The sequence below is a fragment of the Hypanus sabinus genome, chromosome 9 (genome assembly GCF_030144855.1).
Source record: "Hypanus sabinus isolate sHypSab1 chromosome 9, sHypSab1.hap1, whole genome shotgun sequence".
Taxonomy (NCBI): domain Eukaryota; kingdom Metazoa; phylum Chordata; class Chondrichthyes; order Myliobatiformes; family Dasyatidae; genus Hypanus; species Hypanus sabinus.
This window is the reverse complement of record NC_082714.1, coordinates 107,531,681-107,558,645: the sequence shown is the minus strand read 5'-3', so window position 1 is coordinate 107,558,645 and position 26,965 is coordinate 107,531,681. Positions and strand designations below refer to the sequence as shown.

At 45.5% G+C, this 26,965-nt stretch overlaps 1 protein-coding gene across 1 annotated transcript in view; it reads left to right on the top strand.

Annotated features, from left to right (window-relative positions):
- The window catches only part of LOC132400104 (piezo-type mechanosensitive ion channel component 2-like), a 237,667-nt gene that overhangs the window by 133,993 nt on the left and 76,709 nt on the right, over positions 1-26,965 (top strand). Inside the window, exons 26-31 of the mRNA XM_059981180.1 lie at positions 376-438; positions 1,895-2,001; positions 5,367-5,475; positions 19,139-19,213; positions 20,890-21,056; positions 25,860-26,047. Coding sequence (XP_059837163.1) covers positions 376-438; positions 1,895-2,001; positions 5,367-5,475; positions 19,139-19,213; positions 20,890-21,056; positions 25,860-26,047 — 709 coding nt within the window. The remainder of the gene's footprint in view (positions 1-375; positions 439-1,894; positions 2,002-5,366; positions 5,476-19,138; positions 19,214-20,889; positions 21,057-25,859; positions 26,048-26,965) is intronic.

The window sequence follows — 26,965 nt, the reverse complement described above, 5'->3', positions numbered from 1 at the left end:
CTTTTTAAAAAAGAGGAGAGAAGTGGTGGTTAATATTATTATTCCTATGTCACTCTGTTAGCCACTCCCACATGGGTGGAGTTCACATACTGCATAAGCAGAGTTATCAGTAAAGGTCAGCCCGGTGTGCTCTGCACTATCCCTCAATATCAAACGCAGCAGTGGAGACTGTGGTGGTGGAGATGGTGGTGGTGGCAGTAATGGTGCTTTTCCCTTGTTTCTGTCTGCCTTGCTGTTCAGTCCAACTCCTAGATTTATAGCTAAACACCACAGCCACATTCTGGTTCCCAGTCCAGTTGTTAAAGGAACTATAAGTGCTCTGTAGTTTACTTGAAATCACTGATTCACACGTTTTTTAAATTTATTTTTCCACAGATAATAAAAAAGACACAGATAGCCAGAAGAATTGGTGGCAGCCCTGGGTAACTCATAATTCAAGTAAGTTCAAAGTTCTTCCTTTCATCCCATTGAATAAATACCAAACTCTTGCCCACAAAGTGACCTCCGCAGCACATATATCCTCTTTACGTGAAAGAGCTATGTGATGTCCAACACCCTGCGTTAACTGATTTGATGGCCATGGAGGGGCGGCAAAGTAGGGTAGTGATTAGCACAACACTTTACTGTACAGGTGACCCAGGTTCAATTCCCACTGCTGCCTGTCAGGAGTTTGTACTTTCTCCCTGTGGACATGTGGGTTTTCTCCGACAGTCTTCAGTTTCATCCCACAGTCCAAAGACATACCGGTTAGTAGGTTAATTGGTGATTGTAAATTGTCCCCTGATCAGGCTAGGATTAAATCAGAGGACTATTGTGGCTCAAAGGGACAGGAGGACCTATTCCACGCTGTATCTCAATAAAATAAAATACTTTCCTCTGGGTGAACTTAGTGAAGGATCCAGAAGCCCTCGCTCTGTAAGGAATATCTGTGCAACTTAAGGAATAAGGATAGGTGGCCAGCTTGAAGCCTAGCCTGCAGTGATTAACTTAAGGGTCATCCGGTATCATTACAGCTTTAGATGCTTGTTAGTGAAGCTTTAATAATATTCATTTCTTGCAGAACATAGAGAGGTAGAGCACTGGACAAGGCCAATTAACCTACCATGTCTGTGCATATCATGACGCCAATCTCACTACTCCCACCTGCCTGAACATGGTCTACATTCCCCTATCCCTTGCTTGTCCATGTGTCCATCCAAACACCACTTCAATGTTGCTATTGTGTCCTCTCCTGTCACTTCTGCCAGTGCATTTCAGGCAAAAGAAACTTAGTTCATAAATCTGCGCAAATTTGTCCACACACAAAATGCTGCTGGGTTTCAGCAAGTCAGGCAGCATTTATGGAGGGGAATAAACAGTTGGTTTCAGGCTGAGACCCTTCAGCAGAACTGAGCATGAAGGTTCTTGACCCTAAATGTTGACTGTTTATTCCCCTCCATAGATTCTGTCTGAGTTCCTCCAGCATTTTGAGTGTGTTGCTCAAGATCACCTGCATCTGCAGAATCTTGTGTTCAAATGTGTCCATCCTCTCTTTACAGTTAATACTCTCCAATCCAGGCAGCATCCTGGTGAACCTCTTCTACTGTGCATCCTCTCTGAAGTCGCTACATCTTTCTTGTAGTGTGGCGACCAGAGTCACACTGAAGTTTTATATATCTGTAACATGGCTTCCCAGCTTTTATACTCATTGTCCTGACTGATGTTTGCCATACGCCTTCTTCACCACCCTGTTGACTTGTGTTGCCATTTTTAAGAAAGGTACCCCAAGAGCTCCTCAATCAATGGTCTTAAACGTCCTGCCATTCATTACAGCAGTAGTTTTTCATCTGGAGAAATCCAGTTAGAAATTCCTGGTCACTGTACAACTTGGGCCCTGTGCTTTCTTTCCATGCAGTGATACACAGTGGGAGCTACTACCTGTTCGATACTGATAGTGAGGATGAGACAAAGGAGGAAAATGAAATTGCTAAAGATGAAACTCAGAAATCATCAGCGTTCCAGGTGTGTACATAATGGAAGCTGTTCTGACTCGACCTGATGCCTATTGCCACTGTACTGCTTTAGAAATGACATGCTCGACATTGCTTAGGCTGCAAATCCCTTGCTGTACATTGGTTATTCAGAGTCACTCACTTATTCATAGCAGCAAGTCAATTACAATACAGTAGCCCATATGGCTAGAGATCTAGAGGGCATTACAGTCCCTTGTCATGGATAGCTACAGAACCATTATAGTATGCTGATCCATTCGCACAGGAACTGTTATAACACACATACCTACACATAGCTGCAAGAAGACAACAAGCCTCTGCTGCAGAAAGCAGTCCATTGTTCGCTCCCTCTCTAAACTGCATGTCAGCATCTTATATTGCCTCACTAATAAACCACAGATCTGTTGAGGCACACCACATGCTCGTGACTTTATACTAACTTGCACACAAAAAGAAAACAGAACTAGGGGACATAGCCTCAAGATTTGGGGGAGTAAATTTAGGATGGAGATGAAAAGGAACTGCTTTTAGGCCTCATCAATGTCTTATACAACTTGAACACATCATCCCAATTCCCATATTCAGCACTTTGATTTATGAAGGCCAACATCCCAAAAGCATTCTTTATGACCCTGTGACACCACTTACAAGGAATTATGGATCCGTATTCCCGGATCCCTCTCCTACAGCACTCAGTGTCTTGCTCTACCCTGGTTGGTCCTCCAAAGTGCAACACTTCACACTTGATTGCATTAAATTCCATCTGCCATTTTTCAGCCCATTTTTTCAACTGGTTCAAATCATGCTGTGTAAGTTTTGATAACTTTCCTCACTATCCACTACACCCCCAATCTTGGTGTCCTCCACAAATTTGCTGATCCAGTAAAACCATATTATCATCCAGATTGTTGAGATAGATGACAAGCAACAACAGACCCAGCACTGATTCCTGTGGTACACCACTAGTCACGGGCCTCCAGTCAGAGATGCAACCACTTACTACCACTCTCTGGCTTCTCCTGTGAAGCCAATGGTTAATTTTACTTCCTGAACCCGAATGTCAAGGGGCTGAACCTTCTTGACCAACCGCCCATGCAGGACCTTGTCAAAGGCCTTGCTCAAATCCGTGCAGTCAACATCCACTCCCTTCTCTGGTAACTACCTTGAAAAACTCTATAAGATTGACTAAACGTATCCTACACGCACAAAGCCAAGTTTACTATCCCTAATCAGTCCCTGTCTATCCAAGTACTTACATATCCTGTCTCATAAAATACATTCCAACAACTTTCCCACTACTGATATCAGGCTCACCGGCCTATAATTTCCCAGCTTACTCTTATAGCCTGTCTTAAACAACGGAACAGTAATAGCTACCCTCCAATCTTCCAGCACTTCACCCATGGCTGAAGTTAAACTGTATTGTCTCCCTAATTTTGGCCGCACTAGCACCCGTAGTATGTGTAGCATTCCTGAGATCACAACTCTGGAGGCCTTGTCCTTTAACTTAGCTTAACGTAAATGTCAAGTTCAGTTTCTCCTTTGTGATCCTAGAACATTTTCTCCAGTCTGTTCTCTGAATTTAGCCATCCATCTCAAGTAAGTTGCAATAGTGCCTCCTACAAACCAAGTTCAAATGCCACAAACACTACCTTGCAATTTATATATTTCTTTGTCAATCCATCTACTTACCTAGCAATCTATCTTTTTTTTTTCCAACTTACAGTGATTTTTATGTTTTGCCCTGTGCTGCTGCCAGCAAAATAACAAACTTGACAATGCATACCGGTGATTCTGAGGGGTCAGTGTGGGGTTGCTGGATTCTAACAGAGACTCAGTGGGCCAAAGGGCCTTTCACTTGCTGTATGACTCTAGTAACCATTCCGATGTATCTTCTATTCACGTTGTCAGTCACCTTAACACCTGTAAGCACCAAGTGAAAATACAGCAGAAAGGAAGAGAGATTATGTTAGAAATCACTTCCAAACATTGAGGAGCTTGCTTTCACAATCAAGATTGTAAATTTTAAAACTAAGATCAGTTGTTTGTTCTTCTTAAGCCCTTCATCCATACTGGGGCCTAGGCCTCTGACAATCCAGTTTCTTCCTCTCCCATGGGTGAGGTCTTTGGCATTTCTCTAGAATTGGGCTAGAGAATTTCTCATAGCCACGGGACTGTCCATGGTGGAGATTGAGTACTTGCTATTAACCTTTTATTTTGGCATGAGAAAAAGGTATTTACATCGATTATATCACATTATAGTTAATTGATCAGCTCATAACTACAAAGCCTTCACTTTACACATACCCATTTCTCTGGACAGCACTGGTACAGACCCAACCATTAACTAATTCATACTCGCGCTTATTACAGTGCAGTGATCTTCTAGAAGCCATGACCTGTTGACTGATCTGTTGCTGTCAGTTTACGTGAGGTTCTTGCGGAGGATAGTAAATAATCTATAACTGCAACATCATTAAACTACAGTCATTAACATCTACAAATCCAAATCAGTACAATGATGCATGGTTACCAAGTAATTCAAGAAGCCTTTCAAACAGTATTTGAGTGAGTGTCCATCTATTCACTGTCTCCACAAAGTCCAGGAATGGCTCCTGGTGCAAGTAAGACCATAAGACATAGGAGCAGAATTAGGCCATTCAGCCCATTGAGTCTGCTCCACCATTTGATCATGGCTGATTTATTGTCCTTCTTAACTCCATTCTCCCGCCTTCTCCCCATCCTGTCTGATGTCTGAACCTCCGCTTTAAACATACCAAATGACTTGGCCTCCACAGCTGTGTGTGGCAAAGAATACCACGGTTTCACCACATTCTGACTAAAGAAATTCCTCATTTCTGTTCTAAAGGGATGTTGTTGTATTCTGAGGCTGTGCCCTTTAGTCCTAGACTCCCCTACTATTGGAAACATCTTCTCAATGTTCAATCCATCTACGCTTCTCAATATTCAATAGATTTCCATGAGGTCTTCCTTTATTCTTCTAAAGCTCCAGTGTGTACAGGCTTAGAGCCATCCAATGCTCCTCATATGTTAACTCTTTCATTCCTGGTACTATTGTAAGGAACCTCCTCCGAATCTCAAATCACCCAAACTGACCCAGAACAAAGTAAAGCTAAGTCCCAGTAAAAAGCTGGGTTACACTAGAAGATATTGTAGTGTTTGAAGTCCTCAGCTCAAGGCAGAATAAAACCTACAGGAAGGAACACGACAACAGTGAAGCCCAATGTTTGCAAGTCGAAAGCAGTCTATATTTACGGTCTGCGCAGCATGGCAGCTCATTTCCTCTTGCTTGCTTGTTTCCGTGGCTCACGGTCTAAGCACAGGTAACCTGTTGCTTAATCTCTTCCCTTGCAGTTTGCTTATATAGCCTTAGTCAAAGACTCTAAGGCAGCAGTGAAGGAGAGACACAAGGAGCTGAAGCAGGTGAAGAGAGCACAGAGGAGGAAGGAGAGGATGCAGCAAGGTAATTATCATAGTGGTTCTGCTATAGGAACTGTGCCATCCTAAAAGGGTGATGGTTAATGTCAGGAGCAACTCGTGCACCAAAATCCCACCGGATTGCCAGCAGTTGGACTAGAGTTAGTAAAACTCATACTTCTGATTTCAGAGGGATAGAGCAACATACACGGATCCTCACTGATAATTTGCTCCACGTATTAATTGGGTTCATAGCACTGCATGCCAGAGGTTACATATTTACACAATATGAAAAATTAAACAGAACTTGAATGCACTGTAAGTCCTACAACAGAGCCTCGAAGCCCAAGCCTTACTTCTAACAATCTGTGTCAGCATCTCTTCCACGTGACTGCACCCATGTTTCTCCATTGTGCAATGCAGCTTCATGAAGATCCATTTTCATCACTTCCTCCAGCTTGAGCGCTAACAAGTTATTTACTAAGAGAAGCTCCTCGGTTTCACAGCAAATGACCGCTGGGAGAGCTCAGTCGGTCAAACGGCATCCGTGAGGGAAAGGAACTGTCAAAGCTTCGGGCCAAAATCCTGCATTAGGACAGAGAGGGGAGATGGCTAGCGTAAAGGTGGAGTGACAAGAAAGTTGGTGGACTGAGGAGGAGCGTGAGATGACAGGCAGGCAGTGTCAGGTAGAGGAGGGAAGCAGGGGTGGAGATGGAAGAACGTGGCACTCAAAAAGAGAGAGAAGAGGCAAAAAAGATGGAGTAAGGTGGGGATAGAGAGTGAAGGTTGGAGGCAGCTGCTGTAGGGAGACAAAACACTGCCAGAGCTGGATTCTGGTAACTGGAGAGGAGAATGGGAATGGTTAGGGGAGAGGTGAAATACAGGTGGGATCAGATTGAAGGGTGGGGGCAGCAAGATGAAAGAAAGCTGCATTTGGTAGGGTAGAACCTGTGGGGCTGGGGGATGGAATAAAGATGGGTGAAAGGTGGTGGGCAAAGGGGGGAGTTTCCTGAAACACAATATCCATGCTATTGCATTATGGATTACTCAGGCAAAAATATGAGGTGTGGTTCTGTCCCCAGTTTTACTCTAGCTGACAAATTTGCATTAGTTTCTATTTGCTGTCCAACACTGTGAAACTTCACATTGTCATTGTGCAGTGTTCCAACCCCTGAAATGGTGGATATACTCACCGTTTTTCCTATGAATAGATCTTAGTATTGACTCATAAAGCCCTGTGGAATATACACTGGAATGCTTGAACTGGGTTAATTTTCTAGTCTGGCCATTGATTTATCACCAGTCTGAACAGTTCAGTGGTTATTGACTCTAAATTGACTAATACTTTACTCAGTTCAGAGAAATGAATAGCTGTGCGACTTTGGAAGAATAATCTGTTTCAACAGCAGTACGTGGCAGTGCTGTCTTTTCAGTGTTACAGGTGTGTTTCTCATTGACAATACTTGCACAGATAGAGAACTGGTTAAGGCAGAGAGCTGGGATAAATGGGTGTTGCTCTGGTTGGCAGTCAGTTGTGAGTGGATTGCCACAAGGGTTGGTGCTGGGCTTGAGACTGTTCATGATTTGGAAAAGGGGACCAGGTGTTTGAACTTAATAGCAGGGAGGTTATGGTGCAACTGTACACAGTCATATAGTCGTAGAAAAGAACAGCACAGAAACAGGCTCCTTGGCTCATCTAGATTGTGCTAAACCACTTAAGCTGCCTACACCCATTGACCTGCACTGGGACCATTGCCCTCCATACCCCGACCATCCATGCACCTTCCAAACTTCTCTTAAATGCTGAAATTGAGATCACATGTGCTGCTTGTGCTGGCAGCTCATTTTACACTCCCACGACTCTCTGAGTGAAGAAGTTGCCCCTCATGTTCCCCTTAAATGTTCACCTTTGACCCTTAACCTATGACCTCTAGTTGCAGTCCCACTCAACCTCAGTGGAAAAAGCATGCTTGCGGTTATCCTATCTATACCCTTCATAATTTGTATACCTCTATCAAATCTTCTCTCAATCTTCTACATTTCAAGGAATGACGTTCTAACCTAGTCAATCTTTCCTTATAACTCAGGTCCTCGAGACCCGGCAATATCTTTCTAAATGTTCTCTGTACTTTTCTAACCTTGTTTACATCTTTCCTGTAGGTCGGTGACCAAAGTTGCACACAATACTCCAAAGTAGGCCTCAACAATGTCTTACACAACTTCAATATAACATCCCAATTCCTGTACTCAATACATTGATTTATGAAGGCCAATGTGCCAAAAGCTTTCTTTCAGACCTTGTATACCTGTGATGCCACTTTCAATTGTGGTCTGGTATTCCCAGATCCCTTTGTTCTACTGCACTCCTCAATACCAAAACATTCACTGTGTAAGACCGACCCTGGCTGGTCCTACTGAAGTGCGAAATCTCATATTTAGTTTGCATTAAATTCCATCTGCCATTTTTCCAGTTGATGCAGATCCCTCTTGAAGCTATCATAGCCTTCCTCACTGTCCACTACACCCCCAGTCTTTGTGGCATCAGCAAATCTGCTGATGCAGTTAACCACATTATCATCCAGATCATTGACATAGATGACAAACAACAGCTGACCCTATGCCAGCCGGTGGTGTAGTGGCATCATCACAGGACTTCAAATCTGGCTGGCTCCTTGCACGGTCTCCGCCCATGCTGGGTTGAGCATCGGGCTAGCAACCTGGCCTCGTAAAACAGTCAAAATGCTACAGAAGAGCTAGAATACTACCCAATGCCGCCCACAAGACCTGAAAAGGAACAACAACAAACAAAGGACCCAGCACTGATCCCTTTGGCACACCACTAGTCACATGTCTCTAGTCAGAGAGACAACCGTCTACTACCACACTCTGGCTTCTTCCACAAAGTCAATGTCTAATCCAGTTTACTCCCTCATCCTGAATGCCAAAGGACAGAACCTTTTTGACCAGTCTCCCATGTGGGACCTTGTCAAATGCCTTACTAAAGTCCATGTAGACAACATCCACTGCTTTGCCTTCATCCACTTTCCTGGTAACTTCCTCAAAAAATTCTATAAGTTTGGTTAGACATGACCTACCAGGCACAAAGCCATGCTGACCATCCCTAATCAGTCCACATCTATCCAAATACTTATACATTTGGTCTCTTAGAATGCCTTCCAGCAACTTTCCCACTATTGATATCAGGCTCATCGGCCTATAATTCCCTGGTTTATTTTTAGAGCCTTTCTTAAACAGCAGAACAACATTAACTATCCTCCAACCCTCCAGTACCTCACCTGTTGCTAAAGATGATTTAAATACCTCTGCTAGGGTCACGGCAGTTTCTTCACTTGCCTCCTGCAGAGTCTGAGGGAACAGCTTGTCAGGCCCTGGCCCAGGCCTCAAGCCGGCAAACAGTTCCTCCTCTGTAATCTGTACAGGGTTCATGAAGTTAAAGCTGTTTTGCCTCACTTCTATAGACTCCTGAGTAAATACAAATGCAGAAAATCCAGTTAAGATTTTCCCCATCTCATTTGGCTCCAGCCTTCTGATCTAACAGAGGACCAATTTTGTCCCTTGCAATCCTTTTGCTCCTAACATATCTGGAGAATCCTTTAGTAATCCCCTTCACCTTGTCTGCTCGGGCAATCTCATCGCTTTTTTTTGTCCTCTGATTTCTTTCTTGAGTCTTCTCTTGCATTTCTTATACTCCTTAAGAACCTCATTTGTTTCTACCTGCCAATACCTGTTATGCACCTCCTTTTTCTCTTAGCCAGAGCTTCAATATCTCTTGAAAGCTAAGGTTCCCTCCCTGTTATCATTACTCTTTATTGTGACAGGCACATAACAAGCTTTGTGCTCTTAAAATTTCACTTTTGAAGTCCTCCCACTTTCCAAGTACACCTTTGTCAGAAAACAACCTGTCCCAATACACACATGCCAGATGCTTTCTGACACCATCAAAATTGGCCTTTCTCCAATTTAGAATCTCAACCCATGAACCAGACCAATTTTCATATTTACTTTGAAACTAATGACATTATGATCACTAGATGCAATGTCTTCCCCTAAACAAGCTTCTGTCTTTTGCCCTGTCTCATTCTCTAATAGCAGATCAAGTATTACATACTCACTCTCATTGGGAATTTTAAGTAATAATTAAGACAATTTTGGTGAACACATTTGACAAACTCTATCCCATCTAGTCCTTTTACATTTTGGAAGTCCCAGTCAATTCATGAAAAGTTAAAATAGCCTACTATAACAACCTTATGTTTCTTGCAAACACAAGGTACACTGCAGATGCTGTTGTCAAATACAAACTGGAGGAGCTCAGCAGGTCAGGCAGCGTCCATGGAAACGAGCAGTCAACGATGAAGGGACCGAGACCCTTCGTCAGGACTGAGGAAGGAAGGGGCAGGGGCCCTATAAAGAAGGTGGGGGGAGGGGAAGGTGCAGGTGAAAAACCAGTAAGGGGAAAGATCAAGGGGTGGGGGAGGGGAAGCAGGGAGGGGATAGGCAGGAGAGGTGAAGAAGGAATGTAAGGGGAAAGCACTATGGATAGTAGAAGAAGGCAGAATCATGAGAGAAGTGATGGGCAGTTAGACAGAGTGAAAGTGGGATGGGGGAAGGGAGAGGGAGGGAATTACCAGAAGTTTGAGAATTCGATGTTCATGTCAAGGGGCTGGAGACTACCCAGACAGTATATGAGGTGTTGCTCCTCCAACCTGAGTTTGGCCTTATCATGGCAGTAGAGGAGGCCATGTATGGACATATCTGCATGGGAATGTGAAGCAGAGTTGAAGTGAGTGGCAACTGAGAGATCCTGTCTGTTATGGCGGATGGAGCGGAGGTGCTCGACGAAGTGGTCCCCCAATCTGCATCGGGTCTCACTGATGTAGAGGAGGCCGCACCGGGAGCACCGGATGCAATAGATTACCCCAACAGACTCACAAGTGAAGTGTTGCCACACCTGGAAGGACTGTTTGGGGCCCTGAAAGGTGGTAAGAGATTAAGTGTAGGGACAGGTGTAGCACTTACGCTTGCAGGGATAAGTGCCAGGTGGGAGATCTGTGGGGAGGGATGTGTGAACCAGGCAGTCGCAGAGGGAACGATCCCTGCGAAAAGCAGGGAGAGGTAGAGAGGGAAAAATGTGCTTAGTGGTGGGGTCCTGTTGAAGGTGGTGGAAGTTGCAGAGGATAATATGCTGGATCCGGAGGCTGGTGGGATGATAGGTGAGGACAAGGGGGACACGGTCCCTGTTGTGGTGACGGGAGGATGGGGTGAGGGCCAAAGTGCGGGAAATGAAGGAGATGCGGGTGAGGGCATCATTTATGGCGGTAGAAGGGAAACCACAATTTTTAAAGTAAGAGGACATTTGGGATGTCCTGAAACGGAAAGCCTCATCCTGGGAGCAGATGCGGTGGAGATGGAGGAACTGGGAATAGAGAATAGCATTTTTACATTTGGCAGGGTGGGAGGAAGTATAATCAAGGTAGTTATGGGAGTCAGTGGGTTTAGAGAAGATGTCAGTGGACAGTCTATCTCCAGAGATGGAGACCAAGAGATCAAGAAAGGGGAGAGAAGTGTCCGAGATGGACCAAGTGAATTTGAGGGCTGGGTGAAAGTTAGGGCAAAGTCGATGAAATTGACGAGCTCAGCATGGGTACAGGAAGCAGCACCAATGTAGTTGTCAATGTTTCGAAGGAAAAGTTGGGGAGCAGTACCAGTATAGATTTGGAGCATAGACTGTTCCACATAACCCACAAAGAGGCAGGCATAGCTGGGGCCCATGCGAGTGCCCATAGGTACACCCTTGGTCTGAAGAAAGTGGGAAGAGACGAAAGAGAAGTTATTAAGTGTGAGTACCAGTTCTGCCAACCTGAGGAGTGTGGTGGAGTTCGGGAACTGGTGAGGTCTATTGTCAAGAAAGTAGCGGAGGGCTTTGAGGCCTTCTTGATGGGGAATTGAAGTGTATAAAGATTGGATATCCATGGTGAAAATGAAGCGGTTCGGACCGGGGAACTGGAAGTTATTGAAGAGATGGAAGGCATGGGATGTATCCTGAATGTAGGTGGAAGGGGACTGAACTATGGGTGACAAAATGGAGTCCAGGTACACAGATACAAGTTTGGTGTGGCAGGAGCAGGCCGAAACTATGGGTCTAATGGGACAGTCAGGCTTGTGGATCTTGGGGAGGAGGTAAAACCGAGCAGTGCAGGATGTGGGAATTGAGTTTTTTGGCTGAGGATGGAAGGTCCCCAGAGTTGATAAGGGCAGTGATGGTACGGGAGACAATAGTTTGATGTTTTTTGGTGGGGTCCAGTTCCAGGGGTAAGTAAGAGGAGGTGTCAGAGAGCTGCCATTCGGCCTCAGTGAGGTAGAGGTCCGTCCGCCAGACCACTACGGCACCACCTTTGTCTGCAGGTTTGATGGTGAGGTTAGGATTAGTGCGGAGAGAGTGGAGGGCAGTGCGTTCAGAGGGAGTGAGGTTGGAACAGGAGAGAGGAGAGGTGAAGTTGAGACAGTTGATGTCTCGGTGACAGTTGGAGATGAAAAGATTGAGTGTAGGTAGAAGGCCCGGTGGGGGTGTCCAGGAGGAGGAGGAGGGTTGAAGACTGGAGAAGGGGTCATCAATAGGGAGAGGGGAATCCTTGTTAAAGTAGTAGGCTCGGAGACGTAAGCGACGGAAGAAGAGTTCAGCATCTTGCTGGGCACGGAACTCACTGAGGTTTGGACAGAGGGGGCCAAAAGTTGAGGCCCTTGCTAAGCACAGAACCCGCTGCCTCAGAGAGGGGAAGGTCAGAGGAGATGGTGAAGACAAAGCATGGGTTGGGGCTGGGGTCAGAGAAGGGTAAAGAGTGGGAGGTCTCAGGAGGGAGAGGGGGGTTGGGATGTTCATGGAGAGTGGGCTGAGGGGAGGATGAGGGATCAGAGGAATGGAGGGGAGATGAGGAGTGGAGGGAGGGTTGGGAGTCGCGGGGAGGATAGGGGGTAGTAGAGGAATAAGACGAGCGGTAGGACCCAGCGGCAATAAGAGCAGTGCCGGTCTGGATAGGGTCAGGATCTCAGTTCGAGCTGGATCTAGAGCTATGGGTGTCGGAGCCTGTGGCCTGCAGGGCGCCAGAACTGAAGTCCGAATCAGAAGCGGGTGAGTCCATGGCGCGCTGGCCGTGGTTCCAGTCAGGGTTAGAGTCAGAGGCAGATGGGTCTTCGGCCTGCCGAAGGCCTGAGAAGTCGAAGTCCGAGGGGTCAGGGTCCGGGCTGGAGGCAGTCATTGTCGCAGGCTGCAAGCGGGCGAGCCTGTGGTCCTTCTTGGACGCGAGGAAGGAGAGGAAACGACGGTTGGAGGTGTGAATCCGGCAGAGAATTTTGTATTATTATGTTTATTTTATTATGTTGTTATTATAATAACTGTCTGTGGTTTTTCTACAAATTTGTTCTTCTAAATTCCTCAGACTGTTGGGTGAGCTGTAATATAACTCCATCAACATGGTCATACCTTTCCTATTTCTCATTTCTACCCATTACCCTCACTAGATGAGTTCTTCAATCTGTCCTGATTCTGCACTGCTGTGACATTTTCCCTGACTAGTACCACCACCCCTCCTCCTTTAATTTCCCCTGCCCTGTCGCATCTAAAGCGACGATACCCCAGAATACTGAGCTGCTAGTCCTGTCCCTCCTGCAGCCAAGTCTCACTAGTTGCTACAATATCATAATTCCAGGTCACACCTGGAGTACTGTGTGTAATTATAGTCTCCGTGCTTCAGCAAAGATATACTGATTTGGAGTCGGTGCAGAGGAGGTCCACATGGTTGGTTCCTAAGAGGAGAGATTGAATCACTTGGGACGATACTTGCCAGAATTCAGAGGAATGATAGGGGATCTTATCTAAAATTATGAAAGGTATATATAAGATAGAAGCAGGAAAATTGTTTCTACTGGTGAGTCTAGAGCAAAGGGATACAGCCTCAAGATATGGAGGAATAGATGTAGGACAGAGTTGAGGAGAAACTGATTCTCCTAAAGGGTAGTGTTGTAATGTGAGTATTATTAAAAGTAAGTTGATACTAAGCAGGGAGCTGTTGGTAGCAAGAGGCGGGTTCCGGAGATGACGGGGTTTTATTACTGGTATGCATTGTGTAGTTCCACCACCCATGCCGCACAAGGTGCCTGAAACCTCTGTATTGTCAATATCATTTGCCGCCCCAGACAAAGATGTTCTTTTGGCCATAAAATTGTCAAGTGGTCCTTTTGTAAAGCTGAAGTTACCACATATTTTTGGTGACGATGTGAGCTGGTTTTGTGGATGTGTCGGCACGTTTCGAACAGGAGCTGTAAAAGGACAAGGAGCCTCACGTTAGGTTGGCAATGTGCAGGACTATCGGTGAATTTGTGGAGGCAACCGAGGACTGGCCGGAGTATGAGGAAAGGTTGGGACACTTTTTCTGTGCTAATGGAATTACTGAGGAGGCTAAGAAGCGCTCTATTCTCCCGAGTGTGTGTGGGGCAAAGACTTACAAGTTGATAAACTTAGCCACACCGCAGAAACCAGGAGAAATTCCATATGATGAACTGGTCAAGCTCGTGGGGAACCACCATAATCCGAAACCTTTGGTGATAGCCCAACGGTTCAAGTTTCACAGCCATGTCCGGAAGCCAGGTCAGTCTGTGGGTGATTTTGTGACTTAGCTTCAGCAGCTGTTGGAGCATTGTGATTTCGGAGCCGTGTTGGATGACGTGCTCCATGATAGATTAGTATGCGGCATTAATAATGACGCCATAAAACACCGCTTGTTGGGGGAAACCCCACCGTTGACTTTCAAGAAAACCTTAGAGATTGCCCGAGGCATAGACATGGCTGCTAATAATGCTAATGATATCCAGAAAGGACATAGGGGTCACAGTCGACGGCAGTGCTCCAGGTCAGGAGGGAGACTGGTAAGCAGGCAAAGCGGGCAGAATGTTTTCGGTGTGGAGGGACGCACAATGCAAATGTTGGCAAATTCAAAGATACTGTCTGCTATGCTTGTAGCAAAAAGGGCCATTTAGCTAAAAAGTGCAGGAGCATAAAGGGTGAGGTTAAGCCTGGGCAGGGGAAAGCTCAACAGACTCAGGCAGCCACACACCACCTGGGAGGAGCAGACGAGGAGGCAGCGTGTGCCCACAACATGTTTGGAGTGGAAACGGATGAGGGACCACGTGAACCATATTACGCCACAGTTACTGTCAGGGGAAAGGACATTAAGTTTGAGTTGATTCAGGGGCTACTGCATCGGTCATTAGTGAGGAGACCTACAGGAGGACGTGGGGGTCCAACCTGCCTCCCATCAGACCGTCAAAGCTCAAACTCAGGACCTATATGGGGCAGCCCATACCTCATTTATGGGTGTTATATGTGGATATTTCAGCTAAGGGCAGTGGGCCCAGTCTTTTGGGCCACGATTGGGCTTCGCAAAATCTGGCTCAACTGGCATGAAATTAAGTAAGCACACACAACGGAGCAGTATAGTGACGTTTTCTGGGGCGAGCTGGGCACACTGAAGAGCACGATCGTGCAACTCCACATCAACCCTGAGGCCACACCACGTTTTTTTAAGCCCAGGTCGGTGCCCTATGCCATGAAAAGCAAAGTCAAAGAGGAGCTGGGCATCATTGAGCCCGTCCAGTTTTCAAGGTGGGCGGCTCCCATTGTTCCAGTTTTGAAGGCGGATAAAACGGTGAGGATATGTGGGGACTACAAGCTTACAGTGAATCAGGTCTCTCAGCTGGAGGAGTACCCATTGACACGGGTGGATTACCGGTTTGCGACCCTGTCAGGGGGTAAGCTGTTCACAAAGCTGGACATGAGCACGCCTACCAACAGCTGCTGCTCGACGAGGATTCAAAGGAGCACGTCACCATCAATACGCACAAGGGATTATTCAAATACAATCGCCTGGTGTTCGGAGTGGCGTCTAGCCCCACCATTTTCCAAAGGACAGTGGACTCTTTGCTGCAGGGGATTCCGCATGTAGTAGTGTATCTTGATGATATTTTGATCACGGGAGCCACGGAGGGGGAGCATCTGGCTAATTTAGAACAGGTACTGAAGAGACTCTCAGATGCAGGGCTGCAGTTGAATCACAGAAAATGTGTGTTCCTGGCTCCGAGTGTGACCTACCTGGGACACAAGATTACAGCTGAGAGGCTTTGCCCAGTGGAGGACAAAGTGAGAGCTATCAAGGAGGCCCCAAGCCCCAGGAGCATCACTGAACTCGGAACATTTTTGGACACGGTGAATTATTACGGCAAGTTTCTTCCGGACCTCTTAAAGGTTTTGGCCCCACTGTGTAAGCTGCTTCACCATGACACTGAGTGGTGGTGGGGTGAAGAGCAGGAGGAAGTGAAAGAACTCCTCCACTCAGCGAAGCTGCTGGTTCACTATGACCCAGACAAGGAGATCACCCTTTCATGTGACGCCTCACCCTGTGGAGTCGGGGCAGTTCTCTCACACGTAATGGAGGACCGCTCAGAGAAGCCTATTGGTTTTACTTCATGTACCCTGACGGCTGCTGAGAAGGGATATCCACAGCTAGACAAAGAAGGTCTGGCCATTGTTTTTGCAGTCAAACGCTTTCATCAGTACCTCTATGGACGTGTATTCACAATTTATACGGACCATAAATCACTGATGAGCATTTTTAGTGAGACCAGATGCATCCCACCACTAGCCTCAGCCAAGATATAGTGTTGGGCTCTCACATTGTCAGCCTACCAGTATACTATCGTGTACGGAGCGGGTGGGGATAATACAAACGCCGATGCGCTGAGTCAACTCCCTTTACCTGAGATGCCTGTTTCTACATATGTGCCTCCAGAGACTATGTTTTCATTGGAGAGGCTGTCAGAGACACCTGTAAGGTGACCCAGATCAAGCAATGGACAGATGGACCCAGTCCTGTCTCGTCAAGATTTTCCTTTTACCAGGCAAGTGTTTGCAGTCCACGGGTTGCCTGACACTCTGGTCACTGACAATGGCCCGACGTTCACCAGTGAGCTGCTCGGTGAGTTCATGCAGGAGAATGGCATTCGTCACATTCGGGACGGCCCCTTTCCACCCAGCCTCCAATGGTTTGGCTGAGCGGGCTGTTCAGACAGTGAAGGAAGGCCTGAAGCAGATGACAGGGGACTCTCTTAGTACCCGGCTTTCACGTTTCCTGTTTAAATACCGCCTCACTCCACAGACTACCACTGCACGCACTCCAGCAGAGACGCTGATGGGGTGTAGGCCCAAGTCAAGATTGGACCTGCTGCGCCCGGACATGAAGGCAAAAGTGGAGAGAAAGCGGGAAAAGCAGAGGGAGGGACATGATCAACATGCGCAAGAGAGACAGTTAGAACTGGATGACAATGTCTATGTGAGAAACTTCAGCAGTAGCAACAATCAGCAATGGCTGCCTGGGGTTATTCTTAAGCAGAGTGGTTCAGTCTCCTATGTTGTTAAGCTGACTGATGGGCGTTTTCCGCAGACATCAGGACCACATGCGCCTGCGTCATGATTCCGGCTCAGGGGTAGACAGTTCCATGGAGTTTCCAATGGTGAGACAGACTACTGGGGAAGCATGTCCACCAGTGACTTTGCTAGAGGGAGACACACTGGCAGAGGGGGCAGAGTCCCCTGAAGAGGATGGACATTGTCACACGGACACACAGACCCCTCTCGTGTCCCCAACACCATGTCCACCCAAAACATCCTCACCAACGATGCCTGCTGGGTCACCGGGGGTAGTGCATAGATCACAGCACCCTCACAAACCTCCTGACAGACTGAATCTTTGATTGGATAGTTTTTTTTGTTGTTAGATTGAATGTTGAGTTTGCCACGTTTTTTTAGGTGTTTTGTATTGGTGACCTGTTGCTAATGATACCACTGTTTTTATTTCCCAGTTCTATATCTTCTATATTCTTCTATATTTGGGGAATGTTGGATTTTAAGGGGGGAGAAGTGTTGTAATGTGAGTATTATTAACAGTAAGTTAATACTAATCAGAAGCTGTTGGTAACAAGAGGCGGGTTCCGGTGTTGGCTGGGCTTTTACTTCCGGTGTGCATTGTATGTAGTTCCACCACCCATGCCGCACAAGGTGTCTGGAAGCCTCTGTATTGTAAATATCATTTGCTGTCCCAGATAAAGATGTTCTTTTAGCCATAAAATTGTCAAGTGGTTCTTTTGGAAAGTAGAAGCTACCACAGTATGAATCTGTGAAATTCTCTGCAGTAGAAGCTGCCTAACTAAATACAATTAAGACACGGTTAGAAAGATGTTTACATAGCAGGGGAATTAAAGGTTATGGGGAAAAGGCAGGTAGGTGGAGCTGGGTCACAATATTACCGCATATATTCTCTGAAAGTTCTGATGAAGGATCATTCACCTGAAGCATTAATTCTCTACAGATTCTGATTGACCTGTGGTGCCTTCCAGTGATTTTCTGATACAAATCATGTTTGTGTTACTATGCTGTTCAGTGCATGGTTTTGCCTTTCATTCTAGATCTCTTTACCCTGTTACAATCCTATTTGCATTGTCCCCACCCCTTACAGGCGATCTGTAGCCAACATTTCCATTTGTCTGCTCCAGTTAACAGTAGATTGGAGTTACTTTGCATGTGCTGAGGTAGAGAGTCAAACTTTGTTTTACATGCCATCTATACAGATCACTTCACCTTATCAGTACTTTGAGGTAGTGCAAGGGAAAAGCAAAAACAAAACGCAGAATAAAGAGTTATAGTTTCTGAGAAAGTACAGTGCGGGCAGACAATAGGGTTTAAGGCCTTGACAAGATGGAGGGTAAGATCAAGAGTCCGTCTTACAGGAAGACAGTTTAGATCTTACAGGGAGACTGTTCAATAGTCTTATAACAGTGGGGTAGAAGCTGACCTTAAATGATCCTCTTGAGGAGCAACAGGTTTTGCAGAGGGATTAGCAAAACTGGGATTGTTCAGTGTGCAACGCAGATACTCAAAAATCAAAGAGCTTTGTTTTCCTCATTCCAATTCTGGGACAAATTGCTTTGTACAAAGTCCCATTATAGGTGTGCAGTAAGATTGTGGCAGTGCTCACATTTGGGGACAAAGATTTGGCAAATTAACCTGACCTCAGTTATTCCACCCACTCTCATTTCTCTCATGGTTTTGTATCATGGTTTTGCCCAATGAGAAGGGGGTGAAGAGACTATGTCCAGGATGGGTGGGGTCTTTGATTATGCTGGCCCCTTTACCAAGGCAGCAAGAAGTTTAGATAGAGTCCACCGAGGGAAGGTGGTTTCCATCTACACTTTTCACTGGCATCTAACTGCCCCGTGGGACTCAGTGCCACACAGAACAAAGAGGCACTGGGCAAACCCTTCCAGGGAGCTACAGACTGTTGAAGAACAGCAGATCTAACTGCTGTAGCAAGTTACTGGCAGCACCGCCTGACATACGAGGGAGAGTGATTATAATGGAAGGGGTGTCAATGTGAATTCAGATTTCTCTAGATAGCAAAGCATGGATGTTTATAGGGCTCATCGAGTGAGTGTTATGGGTGGAACTGAGAAATAAGAAAGGTATGACCACATTAATGCTGTGTGTGTGTGTATATATACATTCATACATATACATACACACGTGTATATATAAAATACGATTTCAAGAGGTCAGAAGCTGTTAATGCCCTTCTGAATTTCAGATGTGAGCAGATTTGATTCAAGTGAAGATGAGCTGGATCTCTTGAGCACAGAGGAACTGGATTCCCAGCACCCAGGTCAGTCAATTCAACTGTAAGTCAGGTGCAATACAGATAAATTATAAATACTGTTGGGCAGTGTAGCATCAGCACAGGTATAAAGCCAGGAGAACACCTTGTTTCAATCATGCAAAGGTTCACACTTCCAGTGCCTGTGTAAGTGGGCAGACTCTCCCTCTAACTACCTGTTTAATGGGACTACACCTCAGCACCTGCTTAGTGCTTTAGCCTGGCTTGGAATTGATCATCAGATACTTAACTCTTTCAATTTTCAGAACCTTTCCTCTGAATAGTTCTGTCAGCTGCAGTTATAATCAGATATCTGAGGACAATGCTGCTGAGGTGCTTTTCTGTGTCATAGAACCTTAGAAGCTGGGAAGCTTTGTTGAGAAATGAGTGTGTATAGGACAACTGAGGCCAGTTAGATCGCCAAATCCTCTTCCCCAAATGTGAATACTTGCCACAACCTCCCTGCACACCTACAGTGGGGACTTCGTACAAGGTAATTGGTCCCAGAATTGGAATGAGAAAAACAAAGCTTTGATTTTTTGAATATCTGCGTTGCACAGCAAACTCTTTTGCTAATCCCTTTGCAAACCTGTTGCTCATCCAGAGGATCATTCTGGTAATTGTCCCCTCTGCAGCAGGATGCCTTGAATTGGATGCAATACCTGGACTGAAACCTCACCAGTGGATTAGCCTAAGTCCTTGTGTTTTCACCCCCACTATGTATAAAACCAATTACCCCCCCCCTCCCCAAAGCTGTTTATAAACAGCTCAATCATCTTACCATGATTTATTCTGGGGGCATAAACTGTTTCACAGCACATTAAAATTTGTTTGACTACTGATATTTTCTCCTAATATTCGTAACTTCACACCTTGTATCTTAAATGGTTAAGAAAGCATATGGTGCATTGGCCTTCATCAATGGGACTGAGTTTAGGAGCGAGAGGTAATGTTGCAGCTATATAGGACCCTGGTCAGACCCCACTTGGAGTACTGTTCAGTTCTGATTGCCTCACTACAGGAAGGATGTGGAAACTATACAAAGGGTGCAGAGGAGATTTACAAGGATGTTGCCTGGATTGGAGAGCGTACCTTATGAGGATAGGTTGAGTGAACTCGGCCTTTTCTCCTTGGAGCGATGGAGGATGAGAGGTGACCTGATAGAGGTGTATAAGATGATGAGGGGCATTGATCATGTGGATAGTCAGAGGCTTTTTCCCAGGGCTGAAATGGCTAGCACAAGAGGGCACAGTTTTAAAGTGCTTGGAAGTAGGGACAGAGGAGAAGTTTTTTACGCAGAGTGGTGAATGCATGGAATGGGCTGCCTGCAATGGTGGTGGAAGCGGATACAATAGGATCTTTTAAGAGACTCCTGGACAGGTACACGGAGCTCAGAAAAATAGAGGGTTATGTGTAACCCTAGGTAATTTCTAAGGTAAGGACATGTTCGGCACAGCTTTGTGGGCTGAAGGGCCTGTATTGTACTGTAGGTGTTCTGTGTTCCTACGATGTATCTACCTGTGTTGCTACAGCTCCAGGCTTTACGTCATCTGAACACTTTGAAATATGCCCTTTATACTCATGTTTATTATAGTTTTGAGAGAGCTTGTGAATCTCTCAGTAATCCAAGTGCTTGTGTTCCACACTCACCGTTTCTCACACATTCATATCTTTACTCTTTGCAGACAACCTCATCAGACAAGGAGTCAACATCATGACCTTCACCTGGATGTTTCTTCAAGCACTGGTTGATGGTTTGATTGAATTACTTAACACCATCTCCAAAGATAACATTGATATCTCCACTGTGCTGAGGATAGAGAGATCCATTTTAAGAAGAGAATTAAAACAGGTACCTGGTAGATGTAACCCGTGGGCTCCATCTCAGAAGGGATGCATCTGTTTTTTGATGTAAAAACAGAAAATGCTGGAAATGTGGGCTGTGGGACGAGAAACAGCAATGTATCAGTTTGAAAACCTGTTGTCAGAACTGGGTGTTATGAATGCAGCAGCAACGAATATGAAACTGAGACAGGGTTTATAAACAAATCCCAAGATTTATTAACCTCTGCTCAAAACTTAGAAAAGTAAACAAACGACTAACTTAACCGAAAGTTAACAGTTAGGCAGCAATCTCTAACAAACAGTCAAATGTAGAAACTGTTCTTAATGAGTTCTGATCCAAGCACAGACTTAAAGTGATAAATTCAAAAGTCCATGTGATTTATACAGTCAGTAAGGAGAGACTTCCCCGAAACAAACGATGCCTTCGAAGTAATGACTATCTCACAGCCGGGAGACGCCTTGTTTGAAGAAATCCTGAGGAAATAGGATGGTCACTGCACAAACCTTCCTGACCTTGCAGGGGTTCAACTCAAATGTGCACGCCACAATTCCTGAATGAAGTCACAAAGGTTGATCATTCCCATGACACTGAACGACATTAACTTTATCTGATCCTTTGAACTCGGATAACTCCGGTAATGCTTTCACTCTCCAATACTGGACTGTAACGGATAAGTAAACGTGCAACAAACAAAACCGACAGAGCCTCCACACCTCCGACTGGCAACAACAACATTGCACAAAAATAAAAATGAGAACTCCGTCACAGTCGCAGGCTTTGGTTTAATTATCGTTTGGAACATGCCATCACGTGACATAATGTCATCCCACTCACAAGACCATAACATCATCCCACGGTCAAGAGACCATTACATCATCCCACGGTCAAGAGACCATTACATCATCCCACTCACAAGACCGTGACATCATCCCACGGTCAAGAGGCCATTACATCATCCCACTCACAAGACCGTGACATCATCCCACGGTCAAGAGACCATTACATCATCCCACAGTCAAGAGACCATTACATCATCCCACTCACAAGACCGTGACATCATCCCACGGTCAAGAGGCCATTACATCATCCCACTCACAAGACCGTGACATCATCCCACGGTCAAGAGACCATTACATCATCCCACGGTCAAGAGACCATTACATCATCCCACTCACAAGACCGTGACATCATCCCACGGTCAAGAGACCATTACATCATCCCACTGTCCCGTGTTCAAACTGTGGGTATGTAACACGGGAAGGAGACAAACAATGAACTACAGGGAGGCTTGTGTGGGTGAGGGATGCCTCTGATAGATTAAAACAGGGCTGACCATGGGGATAAGCTGCAGATTGAAAAGCAGGCAGATGTGCCTGGCAAGTCAGATTGGCCATGTCCTCCACTCCCAAAGAAACAATCCGAGCCAACATCACAGACAGAGAAATCAAGTTGCCGAAGCTGTAAAATTCAATATTGAGTCCAGAAGGTTGCAGTGTGCCTGGGATGAAGCTGAGCTGTTCCTCGAGCTTACTTTGGACCCCATTGCCGCTGGTTACATTGGACTTAATATGTTCCTTCATTATTGGTAGAATGGAATTGTAATTTCCCTGGGCTTGATATACAACAAAATATTGCCAATGGTAATGTTCTCCAGTTTTGTTTTGCAACTCTAATTCCATTCTGCATTACTGACGATAGTCCACCTCAATAGTGTCATATGATCCTGCCCAGCTCCAGCTGACCTAAGTGGAACTATAATGCACAAGTTTACTTTCCTGATGCCCACTTTAAAAAAATAAGTAACGATGAAGTGAACATAGAACAGTACAGGAACAGGCCCTTCGATCCACAGTGTCTGTGCCCACCACAATGCCAGTATAAACTAACCCCATCTGCCTGCACGTGATCCATAATCCCTCCGTTCTCTTCATGTTCATGTGCCTGGCCAAATGCCTCTGTTGCCATTGAATCTAATTCCATCACCTACTCTGGCAGTATGTTCCAGTATCTACCAATCTCTGTTTTGAAAGTAAGAAACTTGCCTTGCCCCTCAGATTAAAGCTCTGCCCTCTGGTATTTGGCATTTCCAATCTATCCTATCTTGTCCCTCAGCCATGGACAGACTGCAGGGTGAGCTCAGTGCCTTCTATGCTGGCTTTGACCATCAACACTCGTGCACCTCAAGGGCATCAAAGGATATGGCGAGAAGGCAGGTGTATGGGGTTGAGTGGGATCCAGGATCAGCCATGATGGAATGGTGCAGCAGACTTGATGGGCTGAATGGCCTAATTTGGCTCCTATGTTTAATGGTCTGCTGTCTCTACAGCCACAACTGTGTGACTAGGCGCAGCTCAAGTGCCATCTATAAATTTGCAAATGACACACATATTATTGACAGAGGGTAACCAGGATATGTACAGAAGTGAGAATGATTAGTTGGCTAAGTGGTGTTGCGGTAACAGTCCTGCACTCAATATCAGGAACACCCAGGAATTGATTTTGGACTTCAGGACCATCTGATTCGGAGGGGCCACTGCACAGGATCAGTTAAAAGTTTCAGGAAGTTGTACGCTCAACCAGTCTTTCATGGGCACTAGCCTCCCAAGCATTGAGGACAGCTTCAAAAGGCAATGCCTCAAAAAGGAGGCATCCATCATTAGGGACCCCAACACCCAGGACGTGCCCTCTTCTCATTGCTACTGCCGAGGAGGAGGCGCAGGAGCCTGAAAACGTACTGAACGTTTCAGGAGCAGCTCCTTTCCCTCTGAATGTATAATGAATCCATGAACTCCACCTCACTACTTTCCTCACTCCTTGTGCACTACTTACTTCATTTCATGTTTTGTATACACTTACTGTGATTTATAGTTTTTTTATTATGCATTGCAATGTCCTGCTTCCACAAAACATCACATTTCACAATATATGCCAGTGATATTTGACACGATTCTGGTTCTGATCCAGGCATCTTTGCACCCTCCCCAGAACCTCCATCCTGTAATGATGTGACCGGAACTGAAAACAATACTCCATATGGGGTCTGACCATAGTTTTGTACAGCTACAACATGACTTCCCGTTCTTTTATACTGTTATGCTCTGACTGATAACGACAAGCATGTCATAAACCTTCTTTCCAGTCTTATCTGATTTTGAACCTAGAACTGAGGCTTCTGGTAAAAAAAAATGAATTCCTTCTTTCCGTGGTTGATTTAAACCATTGTTTATTACGGCAGTAAGTACATTGCTGATAAACAGTGACACAGTGCAAGTATGTTCTCTTTTTCCACTGTATCACTTCCATTAGATTGGATTGTAAAATTGTTATTTTCATGTAGTTCAATCTTTCCTATGCTTGCTTGTACAAACGTTTGTATTTTTATATCATCACCTTACACACCTTACATCTTTCTGACACAGTGGTGTCAAGAAAATAACCTCTCCCTCAATGTCGCAAGAACAAAGGAGCTGGTTGTGGATTACAGGAGGAATGGAGATGGGCTAACCCCTATTGACACCAATGGATCTGGGGTTGAGAGGGTAAACAGCTTTAAGTTCCTCAGCATCCCCATCACTGAGGACCTCACGTGGTCTGTAAACACCAGCTGGAGGGTGAAAGAGGCACAACAGAGCCTCTTTCACCTAAGATGGTTGAAGAAGTTTGGTATGGGCCCCCAAATCCTAAGAACTTTCTAAAGGGGCACAATTAAGAGCATCCTGACCAGCTGTATCACTTCCTGGTCTGGGAACTGTACCTCCCTAAATCGCAGGACTCTGCAGAGAGTGGTGCGGACAGCCCAGCACATTTGTTGATGTGAACTTCCCACTAGTCAGGACATTTAGAAGGACAGGTGTGTGAAAAGGATCACTGGGGACCCAAGCCATCCCACCCACAATCTATTCCAGCTGCTACCATCCGGGAGGTGGTACAGCAGCAAAAAGGCAGGACCAGCAGGCTCCGGGACAGCTTCTTCCATCAGGCCGTCAGACTGATGAACTCACGCTGATTAGAGAGTATTTCTATGTTACATTGACTGTTCTACTTACTATAAATTATTATAAATTACTATGATTACACATTGCACATTCCGATGAAGACATAACGTAAAGATTTTTACTCCTCATGTAGGAGAAGGATGTAACAAATAAAGTCAATTCAATTCTTGCACTGTACGTGCTCAGTGGATCTTTCAGTAGTTGATTCTGTATTTTCCCAGGAGCATCGCTGCAGTAGATGAAACACACCCAATCTTGTTATTTCATAGGTTGTCCTTATCACTGGAATACCTGTTACCTGGCTAGTCTGAGCTAGATTTTAGTGAAAAGCAACCACAACTCATTTGTTCATTGTGTTTTTCTTTTTTTCACTCACATCTAAACATGAATAGCAAACTACAGCCGCAACAATTGTGTTCTACATTGTAGAGGCAGGATATATTAGGAAACCAGCAGTTTAATCAGCAATAACACACACAAAATGCTGGTAGAACACAGCAGGTTAGGCAGCTTCTATAGGGAGAAGCGCTGTCGATGTTTCAGGCCAAGACCCTTCGTCGGTCTGGGCTCGAAATGTCGACATCGCTTCTCCCTATAGATGCTGCCTGGCCTGCTGTGTTCCACCAGCATTTTGTGTGTGTTGTTTGAATTTCCAGCATCTGCAGATTTCCTCATGTTTGCAGTTTAATCAGCAAATGTATTTTGAAAAAAAGGGTAAAGGCATGAAGAAAAATAAGAGTATGAACTCTATCAGCAGTATTTCAGTAAAGCAGAGAGTCTTTTCTTGGTAATGAAACATTTCCTTTTCACTCAGGGAAAGGTTCCAGACCAGGACAGTATCCATCGCTTTTACAATGCCAAACTGAAAAACCAAGCATCCTGCAGCTCTGACAAAGAATGGACACAGAACAGGACGATGGAGAGAGAGAGAACGGCAGCATCAGGTTTCCGGAAACTGGCCAGTATTAACTCCATGCTCTCCAGGGACAGCAGTGTCTCAAGGTAATGAAGGAGATGCTGCTGGAAACACTCAACAAATCAGGCAGCATCTGTAGACAGAGAAACGGTCAGCATTTTAAGTTGGGACCCTTCATCAGAACTGGGAAAGATTTAGGTGGCAGAGGAGGTGGAGGGGGGTAAGGGAATACCTCTGAAAGGGTGAGACCAAATGAGTCAATGGGGCAGTTAATTATTTGTTATGAATAGTGATTCTCCTTTGTGTTGTGTTCTTTAAGTCTGTGAGACATGCACAGCTGGCTAATCTGTATAAAGGTGAACAAAAATGACAGCTGGCAAGAATGGCCAGATCTGTGTCCAGGTTAATATAGTGGATCTGCATCGAGTTCAGTTTGACTCCAGGTCACAATGGATAAAGAATGCTGGGGGAATGGAAATGGGCTTTGTGCCTCAATGTTAAATATGTTTGCAGCTCTTACTGACTAGGGTTTAATTGACCTTCCCTTCCATGGCTAGCTTATGCTGGGTATTGATGGGCCTGATTGGAATTTGTCAATCATTTGAAACATCTGTACAAAATGTGTGGAGGAAAGTTTTAGATGCAGTAATTAGAAACAGAGAGGGGTGCAGAGACAGACAGAGGGGCAAAGGGAGGCATAGGGGGAGAGAGAGGGTCAGAGATGGACAGAGAGGGGATGGAGACAGACAGAGGGGGCAAAGACAGATGGAGAGGGGGTCAGAGAGGTGTTCAGAAACAGGCAGAGAAGGTGGGGATAGAGAGAGGGGGTCAGATATGGACAGAGAGGGGTCAGAGATGGACAGAGGAGGGCAGAGAGAGAGAGAGAGAGAGAAGGACAGAGATGGAGAGAGAAGGGATCAGAGAGGGGCAGAGTGGGTCAGGCATGAAAGAGAGGGGTCAGAGACAGACAATGAGAGGGTCAGAGGCAGACAGAAAGAGGGGTG